The 24,606-nt window shown below is 45.5% G+C and overlaps 1 protein-coding gene and 1 long non-coding RNA gene across 2 annotated transcripts in view; one reads left to right on the top strand and one right to left on the bottom strand.

The window, feature by feature from the left end:
• LOC121576443 (ras-related protein Rab-3B) overlaps positions 1 to 24,606 on the bottom strand; it is a 31,017-nt gene that overhangs the window by 3,496 nt on the left and 2,915 nt on the right. Inside the window, exons 3-4 of the mRNA XM_041889587.2 lie at positions 4,085 to 4,203; positions 3,837 to 3,961 (exon numbers count right to left, since the gene is read on the bottom strand). Of these exons, the coding sequence (XP_041745521.1) occupies positions 3,837 to 3,961; positions 4,085 to 4,203 (244 nt within the window). The remainder of the gene's footprint in view (positions 1 to 3,836; positions 3,962 to 4,084; positions 4,204 to 24,606) is intronic.
• LOC121562484 lies at positions 21,544 to 23,233 on the top strand. Its single transcript, XR_005999535.2, has 2 exons — positions 21,544 to 22,825; positions 23,012 to 23,233. It is a non-coding gene; the product is annotated as an uncharacterized LOC121562484 (long non-coding RNA).

Below are 24,606 nucleotides of genomic sequence, written 5' to 3'. Positions count from 1 at the left end.
CATGAGGAAGGAAAATTATGTGGATATATTGAAGCAACATCTCAAGACATCAGTCAGGAAGTTAAAGCTTGGTCGCAAATCTTCCAAATGGACAACGACCCCAATGTCACGATCGTCTATGTCGTCCAAGTATGACCAAGGCGCAACGTGTCCAAGAAACATGACTTTATTAATCAAAGTAACCAAATACAAAACAAAAGACGACTCAAATGAAGTCCACGGTACAACAGACCGAAAACGGAACAAAAACCCACAACCACAAAGTGAAACCCCACAGTATAAATATGGCTCCCAATCAGAGATAACGAGCCGACAGCTGACACTCGTTACCTCCGATTGGGAGTCATTGACCAAACCTAGAAATAAACCCAACAGAAAAGCAAACATAGAAATACACCCAACAGAAAATGAACAACCCTGGCTCAATAATCAAAGTCCCGGAGCCAGAGTGTCACAGTACCCCCCCCTAAAGGTGCGAACTCCGGGCGCACCAGCATACAGTCTAGGAGAGGGTCTGGGTGGGCGTCTGTCCACGGTGGCGGCTCTGGCACTGGTCGTGGTCCCCACCCCACCATAGTCACTACCCGCTTTAGTAACCTCCTCCACATGACCACCCCCCAACTAAACCCCACAGGATTAAGGGGCAGCACTGGACTAAGAGGCAGCACCGGACTCAGGGGCAGCACCGGACTAAGGGGCAGCACCGGACTAAGGGGCAGTACCGGGCTAAGGGGCAGCACCGGGCTAAGGGGCAGCACCGGGCTAAGGGGCAGCACCGGGCTAAGGGGCAGCACCGGGCTAAGGGGCAGCACCGGACTAAGGGGCAGTACCGGACTAAGGGGCAGCTCCGGACTGAATGGCGGATCCTGGCTGGCTGGCTCTGGCGGATCCTGGCTGGCTGGCGGATCCGGGCTGGACAGCTCTGGCGGATCCTGGCTGGACGGCTCTGGCGGACCCTGGCTGGACGGCTCTGGCGGATCCTTGCTGGACGGCTCTGGCGGATCCTGGCTGGACGGCTCTGGCGGATCCTGGCTGGACGGCTCTGGCGGATCCTGGCTGGACGGCTCTGGCGGATCCTGGCTGGACGGCTCTGGCGGATCCCTGGCTGGACGGCTCTGGCGGATCCTGGCTGGACGGCTCTGGCGGATCCTTGCTGGAAGGCTCTGGCGGATCCTGGCTGGACGGCTCTGGCGGATCCTGGCTGGACGGCTCTGGCGGATCCTGGCTGGACGGCTCTGGCGGATCCTGGCAGGACGGCTCCGGCGGATCCTGGCTGGACGGCTCCGGCGGATCCTGGCTGGACGGCTCCGGCGGATCCTGGCTGGACGGCTCATGGCTGGCTGACGGGTCTGGCTGCTCATGGCTGGCTGACGGATCTGGCTGCTCATGGCTGGCTGACGGATCTGGCTGCTCATGGCTGGCTGACGGATCTGGCTGCTCATGGCTGGCTGACGGATCTGGCTGCTCGTGGCTGGCTGACAGATCTGGCTGCTCATGGCTGGCTGACGGATCTGGCTGCTCATGGCTGGCTGACGGATCTGGCTGCTCATGGCTGGCTGACGGATCTGGCTGCTCATGGCTGGCTGACGGATCTGGCTGCTCATGGCTGGCTGACGGATCTGGCTGCTCATGGCTGGCTGACGGTGGAGGCGGACCCCAGCCTCGGAGAGTGGTCATCACCTCCAGCAGGGCGGTTCCCATCTGCAGGAGCTGCTCTTGCTGGTCCCGAAACTGGGCTTCCAGTCTTGTACGGGCTGCGTCGGCTCCTGCTGATTCCATAGCTGGTGTATGATTCTGTCTGGCGGAAGGCTCTAGCGGCTCCTGTCTGGCGGAAGGCTCTAGCGGCTCCGGTCTGGCGGACGGCTCTAAAGGCTCATGGCAGACGGGCGGCTTTGCAGGCTCAGTACAGACGGGCGGCTTATGCAGCGCTTGGCAGACGGGCAGTTCAGGCGCCATAGGGCAGACGGGCAGTACAGGCGCCGTTGAGCAGACGGGCAGTTCAGGCGCCCAAGCCATGTGCCCCCCCAAAAAAATTTTTTGGGGTTGCCTCCCGTCCTTCCGACGATGGCCCTGCTGATATCGTTGCTCCTCTCCTGCCAGGTTCTCCCCCTTCATCGCCCTCCGGTACCGGACGGCCTCCTCCTGCGTAATCTGTCCCCAGCCGAGGAGGACATCCACCAGCGTTCTCTCCTTACCCGGCGCTTCCTCCCCAAGAAATGTTTGGGTAGTACTCCCGGGCTTCCAGCCTTGCCTCCGTGCTGCCTCCTCATATCGCCGCCTCTCGGCTTTAGCTGCCTCCCGCTCTTCACGAGGACGGCGATATTCTCCCGGTTGATCCCAAGGCCCCTTACCATCCAGAATCTCCTCCCATGTCCATGAATCCTTTATGGGTGGATATAAATCCTGTGTAGGTAGATCCTGTTGCCGCTTGACACGCTGCTTGGTCCTTTTATGGTGGGTTTTTCTGTCACGATCGTCTATGTCGTCCAAGTATGACCAAGGCGCAACGTGTCCAAGAAACATGACTTTATTAATCAAAGTAACCAAATACAAAACAAAAGACGACTCAAATGAAGTCCACGGTACAACAGACCGAAAACGGAACAAAAACCCACAACCACAAAGTGAAACCCCACAGTATAAATATGGCTCCCAATCAGAGATAACGAGCCGACAGCTGACACTCGTTACCTCCGATTGGGAGTCATTGACCAAACCTAGAAATAAACCCAACAGAAAAGCAAACATAGAAATACACCCAACAGAAAATGAACAACCCTGGCTCAATAATCAAAGTCCCGGAGCCAGAGTGTCACACCCAAGCATACTTCCAAAGTTGTGGCAAAATGGCTTAAGGACAACAAAGTCAAGGTATTGGAGTGTCCATCACAAAGCCCTGACCTCAATCCTATAGAAACTTTGTGGGCAGAACTGAAAAAGCGTGTGCGAGCAAGGAGGCCTACAAACCTGACTCAGTTACACCAGCTCTGTCAGGAGGAATGGGCCAAAATTCACCCAACTTATTGTGGGAAGCTTGTGGAAGGCTACCCGAAACGTTTGACCCGTTAAACAATTTAAAGGCAATTCTACCAAATACTAATTGAGTGTATGTAAACTTCTGACCCACTGGGAATGTGATGAAAGAAATAAAAGCTGAAATAAATCATTCTCTCTACTATTATTCTGATATTTCACATTCTTAAAATAAAGTGGTGATCCTAACTGACCTAAGACAGGGAATTTTTACTACGATTAAATGTCAGGAAATGTGAAAAACTGAGTTTAAATGTAATTGGCTAAGGTGTATGTAAACTTCCGATTTCAACTGTATAAGTGAATTTGTCCCAAAACTTTTGGTCCCATAAAAAGGGTCTATGTACAAAAAGTACTGTAATAAACGTTTCATGCAATATGAATGAAAATGCCCTCAAATCAAGCTGGCAGTCTGCACGTTAACCACATTGTCATTGTTTGATTTCAAATCCAAACTTTTGGAGTATAGAGCCAAAAGAAGAAGAAATGCTTCACTGTCCCAATAATTACAGAGGGTACTGTATAGCCAAGGGGATAAGTCTTTACTTTGTATTACCAATTTATTCTTCATTCTACTAGAATAGAATAGACGCCATTTTGTTCACCACCACAATTCCTCAGTGTGGTTTCAATTAAAATCTCACACGAAACATGGAATCTTGTCCTGGCCAGAACTACCATGCAGGTCATCACTGCTATAAAGCGAAAACATGAATTTCAGCAGAAGGACAGCCTTGACAATATGGTAATCCAGCACACAATCTTACAGGCAATTTACCAATTCATCCCACAAATGAACTCACCTAATTGGTCAGCCAAGTGCTTCCCCTTCTCTGTGGGCACCACCCTCTCCTCGCCCACATCACACTTGTTGCCCACCATGATGACCTGAGCGTTATCCCACGAATAGGTTTTTATCTGGGTAGCCCTGAAACACACACACAGTCAAACACACACACAGTCACACACAGTCACACACACACGCAAAGGAAGCCATTTTAGAGTATTGAGACACAGCCCTGGTTTCTCAGTCAGCAGACCACTCACTCACCAGTCCTGCACAGCGTTGAAGGACTCTTCATTGCAGATGTCGTACATGAGGATGAAGCCCATAGCTCCTCTGTAGTAAGCGGTGGTGATAGTCCTGTACCTCTCCTGCCCTGCGGTATCCTAGGGGAGACATATGCATATTAATATTGTTCAATGTTCATTATCATCATATGATAATAAAGAAGCGTTCAGTGCTGTGTGAAAGAACCACTGTATAAGAGTAAAAAAACATGTTAGAAAATTGCAATGGTACAGGACAATGGTACGGGCCCCGTGTAGCTCAGTTGGTAGAGCATGGCGCTTGCAACGGCAGGGTTGTGGGGTCGATTCCCACGGGGGGCCAGTATGAAAATGTATGCAATCACTGGATAAGAGCGTCTGCTAAATGACAAAAATGTAAAATGTTGGCATTTTTTTAGATGACTCATGTACTGGAGGCAGCACTGCAGACTGGTCACTAGCTGGCACAGCCACAAAGTCATAAAATCAGATTTTAAACCTAACCCTAACCTTTACCCTAACCACACTGCTAACCCTAATGCCTAATCCTAACCTTAAATGAAGACCAAAAAGCACATTTTTGTTTTCATACATTTTGACTTTGCAGCTGGCCCATCTAGCGGAAACCATTCAGTTCTGCCTCCAGGGCAAGACTTATGACAATAAACGTCAACCTTCCAATGGTCCAGGAACTGCCATCGACAGAATGGTTTGCAGTGGGAGACAGATCTTTGTCAAAGGGACTGACTGCGACTGACATTTTAGCAGGAGTTGGGGGAAAAGGAGGCTTGGATGGAAAGTGACGCCAATACACTTATCTAAAATCTTCCAAATCTAGGCTTATAACCACTCAGCGAGGAGCTGTTGCCTGGAAAAATCACAAGACACAGAAGCTACATCTGTGAAATGTCAGGATAACTACCAGGATTGTTGAAAACTCCCGCTTTTCTCACCTCAACTCATGGCACGTGATACGTGTGGAAGTTGCGACGTCACACTGACAATCACAATCGTAGCATTTGCACGCCCGAGCTCTGGGCTTGCCACTTATCATTTAATTAAAGATCACAGTACACGTGGTCGCGCTGCTACCGGCGATCTGTAGTGATGGGCTGTGAACCCAAGGCGGGCAGTGTTTCTGGGGCCATCGTATGTATCAAGCATCTTAGCATCTGGATCAGCCCCACCTGGATATGCAATCTTATTAATGGGATCTGAAAGGCAGCATTTATCCTAAATAAGCATTCCTACTCTGAAATGCTTGATATGGCCTCTGATGTTTCTGATCACTTGACATCATCTGTGCCCTGGCTTTTTTACTGTAAGGAAAGGAGAGGTTTGAATGTGTACACGTGCACTCAGTGGGTGCCATCCATACCAATTACCTGTTCCCAGGTCTGTTTGTGCTGTATATAGCCAACTCCTATCGTCATACAACCAAAACACAGGGACCAGGCTACCACCCTAATTATAATAATCCACTAAACCTAATCTGATCAAACACTCAAAGACTAATCCATCTATCGATACCAAAGACAGATCCACTGATCTCTCCCCAGGTCTCACAATCTGTGCACGCCACGATTGCCATCCAAGTCTCAATGTGACTTTCAAAGGCGTCAATATCTTATCTGTTAGTCCCTATGGTAGCTCAAGACTCTTCATAATGTAACTATTTAATCTTGATTACAGAATGTAAAATGGCTGCGCGTTTTTCCCCGTCTAAATATAGAAAGATAATTTTGCAATAATGGTGATTTGTTGCCGTTTCGCTGCCTCCGGTGTGTCCATTCATTTGATTAATGCACATTAGCAAGCAGAAGTGTAGGACAAAGCCCAGCACTTTGTCATGATCTAATTAATGGGGATTTCACGTTCATAGACATAGGCTCCACCTTCGTGACCAAACACAATGGTTTAACACTAGCAGCGATGCATTGTGTTTCTACTAGGAATTATGTGCATCTTAATCCTCACTCAGATCTGAAAATGGATGGACTTAAGGTTGCATTGGTAGATATACTCATTCCTAAATATCGTCCTATACTTGTTGGTGTGTGCTATCGGTCTCCTAAGCAGAATGATTTCTATGATTTACTTGAATCGAATTGCTGTGATCAGTGTATTTGCTGACAGGGAATGTATTCGGCTTGGCGATTTTAATACAAATGTGCAGTTTTCACCCAAGAAAAGTACACTAGTAAATGCCCTGTATAACTTGAATCAGTTATTTGAACTGAAACAACTGATTGTCGAGCCAATTTGGGTGTGTTTTGACAGTAAATCAACTTTGGAGAACGTTTGTCAGTCAGGAGTATTAAATATTGGTTTTAGTGAGCCTATGGTAACCTACTGTACACTGTACACAGCCAGGTAATCACTACATTAAGGTACGGTCTATGAAACAATACTCAAAGGACCGTTTTGAAGAAGTACTTAAATGTGAATTGGTCTTATGTACTTAACTGTGATGATGTTGATCAAGCTTGGTATCTTTTTAAAGAGATGTTTCTGTCTGCACTCGACTCTCTGGCTCCGATTAAACAAATTTGAATCAAATAGCTGTCAGGGAAATGGATCACTGGACAGATCTTAGACCTCATAAGGAAAAGGGATCACTACCTGGCCAAATTCAAAAGGAGAAATCTACAACAAGATTATGATTGTTATATTAACTGCAGAAACAAGGCAAGATACAAAATGGATAAGGCCAAATCCCAACATTACATAGACGCTGTTAATGACAACTTACATCAGCCTCGTAAACTGTGGAACATTTTAAAGGACATTGACTCTAAAACTGCCCATAAGGTAAAAAACGTTTTATGCTATGACCAGGCAACGGTTACAAATTACTTTAACACATTTTTTACCACTGTAGTCTCATCTCTGGTTATGAAATTACAGACCTGCTCTGGACACTATGGCCAGTCTTTCATTAACAACTTTTACCATAACAAAGGTATCACAAATGACTTATTTGAGCTGTGCAAGGTAACAGAGGACAACGTTTCCAATCTACTATGCTTGATAAGCACATACAAAGCAACTGGGTTGGATAACCTTCCTGCAAGATATCATAAAGGATAGTGCCTGTTTCACTGCTAAAATGATAATGCATATTGTAAACCTTTCTATTAATAGTGGTGAATTCCCCAATGATCTCAAAACAGCCAGGGTAGTTCCGCTCCACATGAAGAGCAGTAAAACAGATGTAGGAAACAACAGGCCTGTGTCGATCCTCAGCACCCTATCCAAAGTTGTTAAGAGATTAGTTTTTAATCAACTTGAGGGATAACTTCTCGAGCACAAACTTCTTTATGAACTCCAATCTGGCATTAGAACAGCTCATTCCACTGATAATCAAATCAAATCTAATTGTATTGGTCAATATCTAACAATTTCACAACATATACCCAATATACAGGACCCAGTTGCACAGTGCTGGGTTCAGACCCAGGGCCTTGAGCTTAATGATGAGCTTGGAGGGTACTATGGTGTTGAATGCTGAGCTATAGTCAATGAACAGCATTCTTACATAGGTATTCCTCTTGTCCAGATGGGATAGGGCAGTGTGCAGTGTGATGACGATTGCACCGTCTGTGGATCTATTGGGGCGGTAAGCAAATTGTAGTGGGTCTAGGGTGGCAGGTAAGGTAGAGGTGATATGATCCTTGACTAGTCTCTCAAAGCACTTCATGATGACAGAAGTGAGTGCTACGGGGCGATAGTCATTTAGTTCAGTTACCTTTGCTTTCTTGGGTACAGGGTCAATGGTGGCCATCTTGAAGCACGTGGGGACAGCAGACTGGGATAGGGAGAGATTGAATATGTCAGTAGACACACCAGCCAGCTGGTCTGCGCATGCTCTGAGGACGCGGCTAGGGATGCCATCTGGGCCAGCAGCCTTGCGAGGGTTAACACGCTTAAATGTCTTACTCGTGTTGGCCACGGAGGAGAGCCCATAGTCCTTGGTAGCGGGTCGCGTCGGTATTATCCTCAAAGCGGGCGAAGGGGTTTAGCTTGTTCGGGAGCAAGACGTCGGTGTGGCTGGTTTCCCTTTTGTAGTCCGTGATTGTCTGTACAGTTGTGGTCAAACGTTTTGAGAATGACACAAGTATTGGTCTTCACAAAGTTCGCTGCTTCAGTGTTATGATATATTTTTGTCAGATGTTACTATGGTATACTGAAGTATAATTACAAGCATTCCATAGGTGTCAAAGGCTTTTATTGACAATTACATTAAGTTTATGCAAAGAGTCAATATTTGCAGTGTTGACCCTTCTTTTTCAAGACCTCTGCAATCCGCCCTGGCATACTGTCAATTAACTTCTGGGCCACATCCTGACTGATGGCAGCCCATTCTTGCATAATCAATGCTTGGAGTTTGTCAGAATTTGTGGGTTTTTGTTTGTCCATCCGCCTCTTGAGGATCAACCACAAGTTCTCAATGGGATTAAGGTCTGGGGAGTTTCCTGGCCATGGACCCAAAATGTAAATATTTTGTTCCCCGAGTCACTTAGTTATCACTTTTGCCTTATGGCAAGGTGCTCCATCATGCTGGAAAAGGCATTGGTCGTCACCAAACTGTTCTTGGATGGTTGGGAGAAGTTGCTCTCGGAGGATGTGTTGGTACCATTCTTTATTCATGGCTGTGTTCTTAGGCAAAATTGTGAGTGAGCCCACTCCCTTGGCTGAGAAGCAACCCCACACATGAATGGTCTCAGGATGCTTTACTGTTGGCATGACACAGGACTGATGGTACCGCTCACCTTGTCTTCTCCAGACATGGTGTTTTCCGGATGCCCCAAACAATCGGAAAGGGGATTCATCAGAGAAAATTACTTTACCCAAGTCCTCAGCAGTCCAATCACTGTACCTTTTGCAGAATATCAGTCTGTCCCTGATGTTTTTCCTGGAGAGAAGTGGCTTCTTTGCTGCCCTTCTTGACACCAGGCCATCCTCCAAAAGTCTTCGCCTCACTGTACGTGCAAATGCACTCACACCTGCCTGCTGCCATTCCTGAGCAAGCTCTGCACTGGTGGTGCCCCGATCCCGCAGCTGAATCAACTTTAGGAGACGGTCCTGGCGCTTGCTGGACTTTCTTGGGCGCCCTGACGCCTTCTTCACAAAAATGTAACATCCTCCTTGAAGTTCTTGATGATCCAATAAATGGTTGATTTAGGTGCAATCTTACTAGCAGGAATATCCTTGCCTGTGAAGCCCTTTTTGTGCAAAGCAATGATGATGGCACGTGTTTCCTTGCAGGTAACCATGGTTAACAGAGGAAGAACAATGATTTCAAGCACCACCCTCCTTTTAAAGTTTCCAGTCTGTTATTCTAACTCAATCAGCATGACAGAATGATCTCCAGCCTTGTCCTCGTCAACGCTCTCACCTGTGTTAAGGAGATAATCACTGACATGATGGCAGCTGGTCCTTTTGTGGCAGGGCTGAAATGAGGTGGAAATGTTTTTTGGGGATTAAGTTCATTTTCATGGCAAATAGGGACTTTGCAATTAATTGCAATTCATCTGATCACTCTTCATGACATTCTGGAGTATATGCAAATTGCCATCATCAAAACTGAGGCAGCAGACTTTGTGAAAATTAGTAATTGTGTCATTCTCAAAACTTTTGACCACGACTGTTGACCCTGCCACATACGTCTTGTGTCTGAGCCGTTGAATTGCAACTCCACTTTGTCCCTATACTGACGTTTTGCCTGTCTGATTGCCTTGCGGAGGGAATAACTACACTGTTTGTATTCTGCCATATTCCCAGTCACCTTGCCATGGTTAAATGCGGTGGTTCGCGCTTTCAGTTTTGCGCGAATGCTGCCATCTATCCACGGTTGCTGGTTAGGGTAGGTTTTAATAGTCACAGTGTGTACAACATCTCCAATACACTTCCTGATAAACAGTCACCGTATCAGTATATAAGTCGAAATGATTCTCTGAAGCTACCCGGAACATATCCCAGTCCGCGTGATCAAAACAATCTTGAAGCGTGGATTCCGAATGGTCAGACCAGCGTTGAATAGTCCTTAGCACGGGTACTTCCTGTTTGAGGTTCTGCCTATAGGAAGGGAGGCGCAAAATGGAGTCGTGGTCAGATTTGCCGAAAGGAGGGCGGGTATGTATCCAGGAAGTTGGAGTAGCAGTGGTTGAGTGTTTTAGCAGCGCGAGTACTACAGTTGATGTGTTGATAGAACTTCGGCAGCCTTTTCCTCAAATTTGCTTTGTTACAATCTCCAGCTACAGTAAATGCAGCCTCAGGATATGTGGTTTCCAGTTTGCATAGAGTCCAGTGAAGTTCTTTGAGGGCCGTCGTGGTATCGGCTTGAGGGGGGATATACATGGCTGTAACAATAACCAAAGAGAATTCTCTTGGGAGATAATACGGTCGGCATTTGATTGTGAGATATTCTAGGTCGGGTGAACAAAAGGACTTGAGTTCCTGTATGTTATCACAATTACACCATGAGTCGTTAATCATAGAACATACGCCTCAGCCCTTCTGCTTCCCGGAGAGATATTTATTCCTGTCTGTGCGATGAACTGAGAACCCAACTGGTTGGACCGACTCGGACAGTATATCCCGAGAGAGACATGTTTCCGTTAAACAGAGTATGTTACAATCCCTGATGTCTCTCTGGTAAGAAACCCTTGCCCTGAGCTCGTCAACTTTATTATCCAGAGACTGAACATTAGCGAGTAATATACTCGGAAGCGGTGGGTGTTGTGCACGCCTCCTAAGTCGGAATAGAAGGCCGCTCCGAGTAGCTCTCCTCCGGCGTTGTTTTGGGTCGGCCTCTGGAATCAGTTCAATTGCCCTGGAGGGTGCGAACAAAGGATCCGCTTCGTGAAAGTCGTATTCCTGGTCGTAATGCTGGTAGTGGTGGTGAGTTACCGCCGCTCTGATATCCAATAGTTCTTCCCGGCTGTATGTAATAACACAAACAATTTTCTGGGCTAATAACGTAAGAAATAATACATTAAAAAACAAATACTGCAAAGTTTCCTAAGAGTTAGAAGCAAGGCAGCCCTCTCTGTCGGCACCATTTTCTGTCTACTGATACTTGCCTTATCCACCTTTTTGACCACATCAAGCAGGAAAGTGAGAAGGGGAACTATACAGGTATGGTCATGTTAGACTTGCAGAAAGCATTTGACACTGTGGACCATGATATTGTCCTGATAAAACTGAAATACATGGGTCTAAATGATGTAGCAGTGAATTGGTTCAGGTCTTATCTGACCAACAGAACACAAGTATGTATTGCTGGTGATGTTCTGTCAGAGGACAAATACAAATCCTGTGGAGTACCGCAGAGATCAATTTTAGGGCCTCTCTTATTTCTTACATACGTATATATATGCCAGATACAGTAAAGTGAAAAACTCCTGCTCTATGCTGATAAATAATAAATATAATATGCCATTTAGCAGACGATTTTATCCAAAGCGACTTACAGTCATGTGTGCATACATTATTTAATTTTTTTGTGTATGGGTGGTCCCGGGGATCGAACCCACTACCTTGGCGTTACAAGCGCTGTGCTCTACCAGCTGAGCTACAGAGGACCACACCACTGATGACTCAGCCATACTGTTTTCAGGGTTAGGCTTACATAGAGGAGACCCAGAGTAAGGAATTGCATTCTGTTAGAGACTGGTTGACCGACAACAAATTGTCGCTTGGAACAAAACGTACATTACTTAGGGCTGACAAGATAAAGGTAAACTGTGCAGGCAAGGAGATTGAATCGAAGACAGGTGTAACTTATCTTGGTGTGTGCCTAGATCAATCCCTTTCTGGAGACCTGATTGCTGCTAAAATCATTTCTAAAATGGCAAACAAACTGAAATGTCTATATCGTAACACTAGATTTTTTAACATGTGACGTCACAAGAGGCTACACAGCTTTCAGCGGGATTGCTCAAGTAGTGCAAGGAGACAAGGTTCAAACAAAACAAGGATTTTATTATAGGTCTTGGGAAATTAACGAAAATATAACAAAATTCTGTTCTCTTGTGGCTCTTTAAGGGTTAACAGTTCAGGGATGTCTCTTCCACATCCAAAGTCATAACTCTCACTCGCTCAGATAACTTTTCCCCAGCCTTACTGTAGTCCACGTTGCAGCTAGTGGCCAACCCAGCAAAAAGTCCTTCCAAATGTCTCTCACGTCTTTCCACAGGTGCATATATCCAAAGGTGAGTATTTCCCAAAGGTAAGTGTCTCCAAATCCTTATATTCCTCATGGAAGTGGACGTGCAGCACTCTTGTCCTCCAGAGAGCCCAGGTTGGAGACTGTGTCTCTTCACCCCCCACACACTCCCTCAGTGTGTCTCTTCCCTTCCACAAACCTTCAGCTCATCAGCTCCTCATTTGTTTCAGCTGCGTGGGAAGATTGGCCATAGAGGGGTGGAGTTCCCGACCATACCAGCAGATGGAGCCATAGCTGTCTGGGTTTGCAGCCACCTCAGGGGGATGTAACGTCCCTCCAGGACACAGCCTCTCGTGACATCACACATCCCCCTCCTCGGGACCGACGTCCTCGTCGGGGTAAAGGCAGCGAAGAAGGCATCACGCCGGGAGAGGGCGTCCGCATTGCCGTGGTGCTTGCCAGACTGCTCTCTCTTCAACTCCTCCAACTCTAGGACCAGGGACTCAGCCTCCTGTTGTCTCTCCTTGAGTTTCTTACTGAACGCATCAGCCTTGGTTTTAGCAGAGTTTAGCTTCTGTTGAGCAGCTTTCAGTTCCTTCTCTCTCTCTGCCTCCGCATTCTTCATCTTGTTCTCCAACACCTTGTACTTCTCCTCTGCCTTCTTCTGGACCTCCTTACTACTGCGCAGGGTCTCCTCACACTCCTCGATGGTCCTGCGCAGCCTCTCCAGCTCCTCCTGTTGCTTAGGGAAGGAGCTCTGTTGGAGTTTAGCCTGGAGGATATCTAACTCTTCTGTCTTCATGTCTAACTGTTGCTTTAACAAACGATACCTCTCAGCGGTCCCCTTCAGACCAGACAGTTCTTTGTCCAGATTCTGTAGCTCCGTCTCTGTGTCGGTCTGGGCACCTGCCATCCCTATCAGAGCCCGGGCGGGAGTGAGTAACTCGGAGGATTGCACCGGAGCCTTCCCAGGATGAGTCTTGCCTCTCCGTTTCCGAGGTACTCGGGTTATCCTCTCCTGAGACTCTCTCCAGAGTGGGTAAAAGGCTGGGCAGTCTCGTCCAATTAGGACAGGGACGGGGAGGGAATCAACCACCCCCGCCGTCGTGTGTATGGTTCCCCGTGTGCTGGTCATTGTAAGTTCAGTAATGGGGTATTCTCTGGTGTCCCCATGGACACAGGAAACTGGGAGGACTTTCCCCGGGGTCAGACACGTTGGGCCCACCAAATCCTTACGCACCAGGGTGGCCCGGCTACCAGAATCCAGTAAGGCCTCCACATCATGGTGATTCACCGTTACCGGGCAGGTGGGGGGTCGATCTGGGCCGCCATCTACGACTCCCAAGAGCGAGGCAAAACGGTGTGTGGGTGCTGAGCTGGAGGACTCCGCAGTGGGCATAGGTTCATCGGCTGGTTTCCCACACTGCCAGGAGATATGTCCCATCTCCCCACACCGGTAACACTGTCGAGTTTCCCCCTCCTGGTGTACTCTTCTTGGACCCGCCTGGTTTCTGGCTCCCCCTGGAGCCGGGATAAGTCCTGACGTGGCTGGGTTCGAGACCTTGGGGTCCTTTGGACGGGTTCTTCCCATTTGTGGTGGGGCCGCACTCCTGGGGTCTTTTCGGGAAGCATTCAGCATCTCCGCTGTGGCCTGGTACTTTTCCACAGCTTCCACGGTCAGATCAGCCGTGGTCAAGTCCTGTTGACTGATGAACCGTTTTGCCTCATAAGGCAGGGCGCGTAGGTAACGATCCACCACAACGGCCTCCACCACCGCCGCTGCTGTATTCCTCTGCGGATCCAGCCATTTCCTTGCGATTCGGACAAGTTCATGCATCTGCGCCCGAGGAGGTTGGTCTGGTTGGAAGGTCCAACTGTGAAAGCGCTGGGCCATACCAAACTTTGTGAGTCCATATCTGCTGAGGATCTCAGACTTCAGGGCATCATAGTCAGTAACCTGGTCAGGGCCCAGGTCCCGGACAGCATTCAGCGATTCCCCGGTTAGGAAGGGGGCTAACAGACCAACCCACTGTTGCTTGGGCCAGGCTTCCCTAGTGGCCGTGGCCTCAAATGCATGCAGGTATGCCTCAATGTCATCGGTAGCTCCCACCTTAGATATAAAGTCACTTGCCTTTATTGGGCGGGTATTTTGGACCACCCTCTGTCTCTGCAACTGCAATTCCTCTGCCTTCAGAAGGTTGGCTTTCTTTTGCTCCTCCAAGAGAGCCACGTTTGCTTGCATCTGGGCTTGCTGGCCAGCAACAAGGGCTTTCAATATGTCCTCCATTTCAGTCGGCGGGGAGCCTACGGCCAACTTGGAAAACTGGGTGATCAAACCTTCGGTATCCTCCTCTGACATGCACTATTAACGCTTGAGCGTGCCCGTATTCTCCACCATCTGCGACGTCACAAGAGGCTACACAGCTTTCAGCGGGATTGCTCAAGTAGTGCAAGGAGACAAGGTTCAAACAAAACAAGGATTTTATTATAGGTCTTGGGAAATTAACGAAAATATAACAAAATTCTGTTCTCTTGTGGCTCTTTAAGGGTTAACAGTTCAGGGATGTCTCTTCCACATCCAAAGTCATAACTCTCACTCGCTCAGATAACTTTTCCCCAGCCTTACTGTAGTCCACGTTGCAGCTAGTGGCCAACCCAGCAAAAAAGTCCTTCCAAATGTCTCTCACGTCTTTCCACAGGTGCATATATCCAAAGGTGAGTATTTCCCAAAGGTAAGTGTCTCCAAATCCTTATATTCCTCATGGAAGTGGACGTGCAGCACTCTTGTCCTCCAGAGAGCCCAGGTTGGAGACTGTGTCTCTTCACCCCCACACACTCCCCTCAGTGTGTCTCTTCCCTTCCACAAACCTTCAGCTCATCAGCTCCTCATTTGTTTCAGCTGCGTGGGAAGATTGGCCATAGAGGGGTGGAGTTCCCGACCATACCAGCAGATGGAGCCATAGCTGTCTGGGTTTGCAGCCACCTCAGGGGGATGTAACGTCCCTCCAGGACACAGCCTCTCGTGACATCACAAACATCAAAGTTAAGAAACTGCTTGTCTCAACCTTGATTCGGTGTCATTTTCATTATGCCAGCTCTGCTTGGTATAGTGGGCTATAAAACAAGCTGAAAAAGAGAATGCAGATCATGCTAAATAATGTTATCAGGTATATGCTGAATGTCCCCCTTAGGACCCACATAGTGGTACAGGAGTTCTGGGAGGTGGGCTTGTTGCCTTTGGAGTCCAGAGCAGACCAACTTAAACTCAATCATATGTTGGACATCTTAAATGATCGTGCCCCAGGTTATATGAAAAAACACATTGACATTCTCTATAACCAGCACAGTTACAATAGCAGAGCTAGTGTTATGTCTTGTTAAATCCCAAGAGTAAACAGTACTGCGAGGAGCACCTTTTTCTATACAGGCATTTGTCTATGGAATAGCCTCCCCTTGGAGATCAAGCACAGAAAAAGGTAGAAATAGGTTTAAAAAGTAGGCAAAGGTTTTTATTTGGACAAGGTTGTCTAACTAAGATAAACCACTCCACTGCCCCCTTGTGCCTCCTACTGATTTGAAAGATAGGTATGATGTGCAATGAATAGATTGTTTTTTTAAGGTTAGAATATGTGTAATGAATATGGTTGTTTTCTAAGGTTAGAGAAAAGTGCAATGAATAGTTCCACTTTCTAGGATGTCAATATAAATTAATATATTATGGTTGTTTGTAATTTTTTCTTGCCTTTTAATAATTAGATGTGCTTGGTTTTACCATCGAGGACCACTTTGGAGAAAAGTGTTTTAATTCATACTTTTAAGAGCTATCCTCTGGGTACACATTGTACATTTTGTTGTATATGTCTGTTACCCAAATAAATTCAATTCAATTCAACCCCTGAGAGACAGTAAAAGAACATGCAGCAGGCCGCATACCACTTCAGTCACACATTTGTCTGGATGTGTCACCACCTTCCACAAGACCTGGGTTCAAATACTACCATCTGCCCTGGCCCTGGGGGTCTACCGTCCTGTGGAATGTCACTCTGGCCCTGGCATAGTACACACAAAGCCAATAATAAATGTTTCACTACGATCCTGAAGCTGAGTGGGGTGTGTTGGGTTGGGGTTCTGCAGGTCAGTGGACCCCTGGGGTCAGGGAGGGGCGACCAAGCTAGATTATGTGCAGACCAGGATACAAATACATGTGTATTTGAGTATCTCGTTTTTGAAATACTTTTTCTGTGTATTTGAGTATTTTCAAATGCACAGCCCAAAATGGCTGCTTTTGTTTGAGTGTTTGAGTGTAAAGGCCAGGTGGTCTGCCAAGTGGTATTTGACAGGATTTTTGTGATGCTTGTTTCAAGTACCATTGTCGGATGCCTGGGTTGAATGCATGGGAGTGTATTTTAGTCAGTGAACAGTGCATTTGTAAAGTATTCAGACCCCTTGACTTTTTCCACATTTTGTTCCACATTCTAAAATTGATTTAAAAAAATGTTTCTCATTAATCTACACACAATACCCCATAATGACAATGCAAAAACCTGTTATTAGACAAAACCGGTTAAAAAATGAAATATCACATTTAAATAAGTATTCAGACCCTTTACTCAGTACTTTGTTGAAGCACCTTTGGCAGCGATTACAGCCTTGAGTCTTATTGAGTATGATGCTACAAGCTTGGCACACCTGCATTTGGGGAGTTTCTCCCATTCTTCTCTGCAGATCCTTTCAAGCTCTGTCAGGTTGGATGGGGAGCGTCGCTGCACAGCTATTTTCTCTCCAGAGATGTTCGATCGGGTTCAAGTCCGGGCTCTGGCTGGGCCACTCAAGGATATCCAGAGACTTGTCCCGAAGCCACTCCTGCTTTGACTTGGCTTTGTGCTTAGGGTCGTTGTCCTGTTGGAAGGTGAACCTTCGCCCCCAGTCTGAGGTCCTGAACGCTCTGGAGCAGGTTTTCATCAAGGATCTCTCTGTATTTTGCTCCGTTCATCTTTCCCTCAATCCTGACTAGTCTCCCCAGTCCCTGCCGCTGAAAAACATCCCCACAGCATGATGCTGCCACCAACATGCTTCACCATAGGGATGGTGCCAGGTTTCCTCCAGACGTGACGCTTGGTATTCAGGCCAAAGAGTTCAATCTTGGTTTCATCAGACCAGAGAATCTTGTTTCTTATGGTCTGAGAGTCCTTTAGGTGCCTTTTGGCAAACTCCAAGCGGGCTGTCATGTGCCTTTTACTGAGGAGTGGCTTCCGTCTGGCCACTTTACCATAAAGGCCTGATTGGTGGAGTGCTGCAGAGATGATTGTTCTTCTGGAAGTTTCTCCCATCTACACAGAGGAACTCTGGAGCTCTGTCAAAGTGACCATTGTGTACTTGGTCACCTTCCTGACCAAGGCCCTTCTCCCCTGATTGCTCAGTTTGGCTGGGCGGCCAGCTCTAGGAAGAGTCTTGGTGGTTCCAACTTCTTCCATTTAAGAATGATGGAAGCCACTGTGTTCTTGAAGACCTTCAATGCTGCAGACATTTTTTGGTACCCTTCCCCAGATCTGTGCCTCGACATAATCCTGTCTCGGAGCTCTACGGACAATTTCTTTGACCTCATGGCTTGGTTTTTGCTCTGACATGCACTGTCAACTGTGGGTTCTTATGTAGACGGTTGTGTTCCTTTCCAAATCATGTTCAATCAATTGAATTTACTACAGGTGGACTCCAATCAAGTTGTAGAAACATCTCAAGGATGATCAATGGAAACAGGATGCACCTGAGCTCAATTTCGAGTCTCATAGCAAAGGGTCTGAATACTTATGTAAATAAGGTCTTTCTGTTGTTTATTTTTAATACATTTGCAAACATTTCTACAAACCTGTTTTCACTTTGTCATTATGGGGTATTGTGTGTAGATTGATGAGGATAAAAAAAAAAAATCTATTCTAGAATAAGGCTGTAACGTAACAAAATGTGGAAAAAGGGAAGGGGTCTGAATACGTTCCGAATGCACCGTATTTGAGTATTTCAAGTACTTTCCAGGTGTATTTCCAGGTACATTGAAGTGTTCAATTATTTGTTTTGTCAAGTGTCTGAATACTTGCTTCGAATGTATGTGAAAGTGGTTGGGCTATTTGGAATACTATTTGAACCCAGGACTGATTGTGTGCAAGTAAAGAGCTCTAGATTATTATTATTATGAAATTAATTATATGGAGGCTAGGGGTGTGAATGTTTAAAATAAAATGGGATCGTTAACATGTAGAAAAAATCCCTAACTGAAACCCCTTTTTTTCTTTTTTTTTGTAAAGAAATTAAAATGACAGTGCAGTTATCAGAAAACTATCACTAACAGCTCCCGATCAGCATCATAAATGTAAACATTTTAATTAAACAAATACCTAACGCAACAATGCTGTAACATTAGTAGAAGGAGATATGCATTTTTACAATTATTTGCCACGGATATAAAGCGCTCCGCACATCATTGTCATTAGCAGTTGGAAAAATGGCAGAGAGTAAGACAGCAGCGAAGTCCTGTATGGCAATACTTTGAGAAGTTAAATGAAAAGGTGGTGAAATGCAACCTTTGCAAGGTGGAATTGAGGTACAGTGGCAGTACAGGTGCAATGCTTAACCATCTGAAAGGGAGGCACCATGAGTCAACCTGTTGCTAGCAGCAGCGCAGGCCCCTAACAACAGACAGACAGGCTCTTCACAGGAAATAAGTGCGATAAGGGACGGAGTGAGAATCACAGCACTGATTATAGAAATGCAGTTGATACGCAGCCATTGTCAATGGTAGAGGATGGCATATCTACACGATGCCATGTGGAAAAACCGCGATGGCCCGGATGGACATATTGTACAATGATTGCTCTACAACAGGGGTATTCAACAAAATTTAAAAAAGGTCCAGTTAGAGAAAATGTTTTGAAGCAAAGGTCCAGAAGATCATAATGTCTAACAATTTAGTGGTATATATATTTAAGTAGCCTAGTAGTTCTGAATGTAATCAATAACTGACCGTCTAATCAAATTAATTCAGTACAATTCAAAAACTTGTTGACAATATTTATTATCACGAAACATAGAACTGAACATTAGGGTTGTCCTCGACTAAAGAAATTCTTAGTCGACTAACACTTATATGAGTTTGTCGACTAATCGATTAGTTGATTTAATCGACAGAGCTGTGCAAGACTAGAAAAGCGCAATATAAATGTAGTTAATTAACCATCTGTAAAACTGAGTTTCTCCGAAATTAATCCTGCAAAAGCACCACTTTAAATCTCGTGTTCACCAGAAATGTTCTCGTAAGTTACTTGGAAATGAGTACCGTATTGGTCCGAATATAAGACGGCCTTTTTTCCCCTCGAAATAGGTCCAAAAAAGTCGGGTCGTCTTATATTCGGGGTCTAGTATTCAGAGCGCAGTTTCTCTTCTTCGGCGCTCCCTTTAAATGTCAATACACATTCGCGGGCACAGATGGCGCCAAAAATTCGTTCCGGACGGAGGGAAGAGGCGTCCTTAACAACCAGCCCGTTACCGGTGTTTAAAGATGGAAAGACAGGCTGACCATTTAGAGACAAGTGGCTCAAAAGTGGGCCAGGTCAATAAACAACAGCGGAGGAGCTATGATGCCAATTTCAAAATAATGGTTGTCAATAAGGCAGAGTCATCTAACAACTGCCAAGCTGCCAAGACATTCGGGGTCACTGAGTGTAATGTAAGAAGATGGCGAGCAGAAAAACAACGTCTAAAAGATGCTAACAGTCAGCGAAAATCCTTCCGTGGTCCTCAAAGTGGTCGTTTCATTGAGGTTGACCGGAGGGTTTTTGAATATGTCAGGGAAAAAGAAGTGAGGGAATGCCCATTACCAGAGCTGTCATCCAGGTTAAGGCCCTGGAAATCGCCAGAGAGCTCAACATCACTGGATTTAAAGCCAGCCTCGGCTGGTGTCGTAGGATGATGCGGCGTAATGGACTGTCACTTAGACGGAGAACGAGTTTGGCCCAACGCCTGCCGTCAGACTTCGGAGAGAAGTCTACTGTGTGAATGGATCCTGCATGCATGGGATGCTATTCCCTCACAGAGCATCATCGATGGCTTTAAAAAAATGTTGCATCTCAAATGCATTGGACGGCAGCGAGGACGACGTGCTTTGGGAGGAGCCGGTGGAAGCGGAGCAGCTGGGGAGCGATGACAGCGAGAGCGAACACAGCGGGGCAGAGGACGTGTGTGAGGGATAGAGAGACATCGGAGGAGAAGTTTGGCGAATTTTTGTTAAGTTTAGTTAAATGTGTGGCCTGTATTTTCTCTGTTATTTAAAAATGTTGCTTTATTATTGCTTGATATTAATTTTGAATCATACTGTACATAGTTTGCCTTTGTGTTTAATTCACTGTGTTTTTAATATTGTTATTTTAAAATAAAATGAAGTTCTTTGTTCGGCAAATCTAGTCTGCAAATCTGTTTTTCTAAATGTTTGTGTTGAAAAACGGGGGGTCGTCTTATAATCAGGGTCGTCTTATATTCGGACCAATACGGTAATTAAGCATGAATAAGCATAAAAAATGACTTATCGACTAAAGAAATCTTAGTCGACTAAGACCAAAACGACCGATTAGTCGACTAATCGACTAAGAGGGGCAGCCCTACTGATCATATATGTATGACTGTAGATATGTACAATGTGCTCTCATTAATTAACTAAATAAAAATAGGGCTGCATGTCAAAATAAGAGAAAATAAATAAAATGTGAAAATTGTGCATTTTCAAAAAAAGTGCTTAACTTCAGAAAAATAATATAAAGGGAGGAAAAGTTTGAATTTCCCCTTTTCTGTTTCACATCTTGACTCAACAGTCTCAACCAATTTTACAAATAATAAATCTCAACAGATCTTAACAATTGAACAGTTTTAGAGTATCACTTTCTTCCCCTCATATCCCACTCCACCATGTTTTTGCTCAGTGAGAGAATTGAGCTTTAGCCTGTCTTGCCAGAATTTTAAACCTGGGCTTGAATGGAGTCAGGGCCATTCTCATACACATGTGAAGGTGCTCATTGGTGAGCCTGGAACGATATTTAGTTTTAATTATGTTCATTGTGGAGAAAGCTGCCTCGCAGTTGTATGTGGAGCCAAACATGGTCAAGATGTATAGGGCTACTTTCCTCAGACCCGGGAAAGCAGTCTCAGGGACCATTTGGAACCAGAAAGTGGAAGGGTCAGTTCTTACAAACTGCTCTTTCAGGGCCACATCTGCTTGGAGATCAACCAATTGCATCTGGAGAGCCCAGCATTTACCCATTTAAAGTGCTGTGTGACTTCCTTTGAGAACCCCCTGACATCTGTGATCAGAAATGGGTTCTGAATGAACATGGTGAGCTGCTCTCCAAAGCTGAAGCTGTCAAAACGGTTGCTGAAGTTTACAATCAGCTTATCAATAAAATCAACAAAAGAAGACAAATCTCTCTGTCCCTGAACCTGTTCCTGCACTGCTGGGAAGTGTACACAGTCTCCCTGCAGGTCTTCCTTGAACACTTCAAGTTTCCTCTGAAAGGAGCGAACAGCTGTCATCAGTTCACAAATTGAATTGTCCTTGCCCTGTAGCCTCAAATTCAGTTCATTCAGATGTGACGTGATGTCAACCAAAAAGGCCACATTATCCATCCATTTCTCATTTTCTAAAAAGAGAGAAAACTGTGTTGCCTTCTGACTGCTTAGCTCTGCCAAAAAAGATGCTAATTCCCTCCTGATGGACCAAAAGCGCTCTAGCACCCTGCCTTTGCTGAGCCATCTCACATTGTTGTGCAGCAAAAGATCATCAGCATTGGCATCAACTTCTCTGAGGAATTCCCTAAGCATGCGATGCTGGTAGGAAGAGGATGCCCTGAGAAAATTTATCATTTTCATCATTGTATTCATCACCTCAGCATGCTCATCTGACAGGGAGGCACAGAGGACAGATTGATGAATGATGCAATGGTAAGATAAAAGCTCAGGATTGTCCCCTTTCAGTCTTGCTACAGCTCCTTTTTCTTTCCCTATCATAGAAGGGGCTCCATCTGTGGTTATTGAAACCACTTGTTTTGGCTCTATTCCTCTTTTTGTTAACATCTCCTTAATGGCCAGGTAGATATCCTCTCCTCTTGTACTGGTCTGAAGGGGAGTGACACCTAACATGTCTTCACAGAATGTTTTCTGGGCTGTGTTGAAAAACCTGGCAAACACTAACAGCTGAGCATTGTCACATATGTCAGTGGACTCATCCACAGCTAAGCCTACACATGGTGCCTTATGCATGGCTTCATCTAGCTGGGTTAGCACATCCTGAGTTAATATTTCACTTTTCTTTGTGGCAGATGATGCTGACATGGGAATTTGCTTTATTTTATCACAAAGCTCATTTTTTTGTTTTCCCTCAAGTAGTGTTTCAGCTACTGCACTCATGCATTCTTTGACAACCCCTCCATCTGTAAATGGCTTTTTGTGTTTACCCAAAATCCAAGAAACTCTGAGGGAACACTCAAGAGCACGTTGTTGGGCAGTGAATGTGTTGCTCAGGATCCTGGTGGACTGGTCATATTGGGCTCTGAGACTACTTACTTTCTGTGATCTCAATTCAGATTTGAGTGGGTACGTTTGTTCAAAACCTTTATGTTTTGTCTCATAATGGCGTTTCACATTGCCACTTTTAATAAGTGCCACGGTTTCTGCACATATGAGACACACTGGTTTAGTGCTCCCATTGGGAAGTATGAACAGAAATGAGTCTGTCCATTCTGGATTAAATGCTCTGTTTTCATTGTCCACTTTTCTTTTTTTGGAGAGTGCCATTTGTTCCTTATTTTCTCTAACTGTTACCCTTTTTCTGCCTCACTCGTCTGTTTCGCTCCCTTTCTCCGTCTCACTCATATTTTCGTCAACTTTCTCCGTCTCACTCGTATTTTCCTCAGCTTTCTCCGGCACACTCGTCTGTATCTCTCCCTTTCTCCGTCTCATTCGTCTGTTTCTCACTCGTCTGTTTCGTTCCCTTTCTCCGTCTCATTCGTCTGTTTTCGCTCCCTTTGTTTTCTACATATATCGCTATCTTTTAATCCGACTTTCTTTTCCTTGGTAACTTGCCTCTAAAACTCTCATCTGTCTGCACTGTAGAGTCCCAATGTTTACCGCCAGGAATGCAAAGACTTCATTGGCTGAGTGGTATCACGTGGGATCGCTTAACTCACATGCAATTGGTCGGTGAGTTTCCTCATTCACAAAACGAGTACCGTAAAGACTACAAAAGCTGTGCATATTAAAATAGAAGCGCCCAGTCAGGTTTTAATTCATAATCTTTTGTTTTGGTCCGGGTCCGTATGGGACGGCTTCTGGGTCCGGATCCGGACCGCGGTCCGCCTGTTAGTGACCTATGCTCTACAAGTACAAAGCGCAAGCTCTCAAACACCCCATATGTGGCGTTAACAACAGATTGTTGGACGTCTATGAACATGTTGTCATACATCACTGCAACAAGCCATCACATTGATGGGAAGTGGGACATGAAGTCCCATGTACTGATCACACTGAGAACATGGAGGAGAGGCACACAGCAGAGAACCTAAAAACGGCATTAACTACCATCGTTGCTGAGTGAGTGGGGGACAGCAGTAAGGTGAGCGCCGTCTGGTAGCCATGACTGCGGTAGATTGAACTGCATTGCCCCCTAGCGGTCATACGCAGGACCATATCTACATTGTAAATTTACATGTAATTTTAAGATTTTTTCTTAGCGTTTAAAGCTACAATATGTAACTTTTTGGGCTACCTGACCAAATTCACATAGAAATGTGAGTTATAGATCTGTCATTCTCATTGAAAGCAAGTCTAAGAAGCGGTATACCTGTTCTATGTGCACTATTTCTATGCGTCCCGTTCTTTCGTTTTTGTGTCTTTTATTTTCAGTTTTGTACACCAGCTTCAAACAGCTGACAATACAATATTTGTAGTTATTGAAAATATATTTCACAGCGGTTTAGATGGTACATTGATTCTATACACTCTTGAGTAGTTGTTTTTTAACATAACCTGAAATTAGGTGAACTATTTGAATTTTAGCAACCAGGAAATGGCGGAGCGATTCCTGCATATTGCACCTTTAAACAATAAAAAATGGCAGTTTAAACGTCAAAGGCCCAATGCAGCCGTTATTATCACAATATCAAATAATTTTTGGATAAGAATTAAGTACATTACTGTGATTGTTTTCAATTAAATGGTCAAAAATAAACTAAAATAACTTCTTAGCAAAAGCAATTTCTCAAGCAAGAATTTTGCTAGTGTACCTGGTGTGAAATGGCTAGCTAGGAAGAAATTTTAGG

The sequence above is a fragment of the Coregonus clupeaformis genome, chromosome 11 (genome assembly GCF_020615455.1).
Source record: "Coregonus clupeaformis isolate EN_2021a chromosome 11, ASM2061545v1, whole genome shotgun sequence".
Classification (NCBI taxonomy): Eukaryota; Metazoa; Chordata; class Actinopteri; order Salmoniformes; family Salmonidae; genus Coregonus; species Coregonus clupeaformis.
Note: the sequence above shows the minus strand (reverse complement) of the source record. Positions and strands in the feature narration are given on the sequence as shown.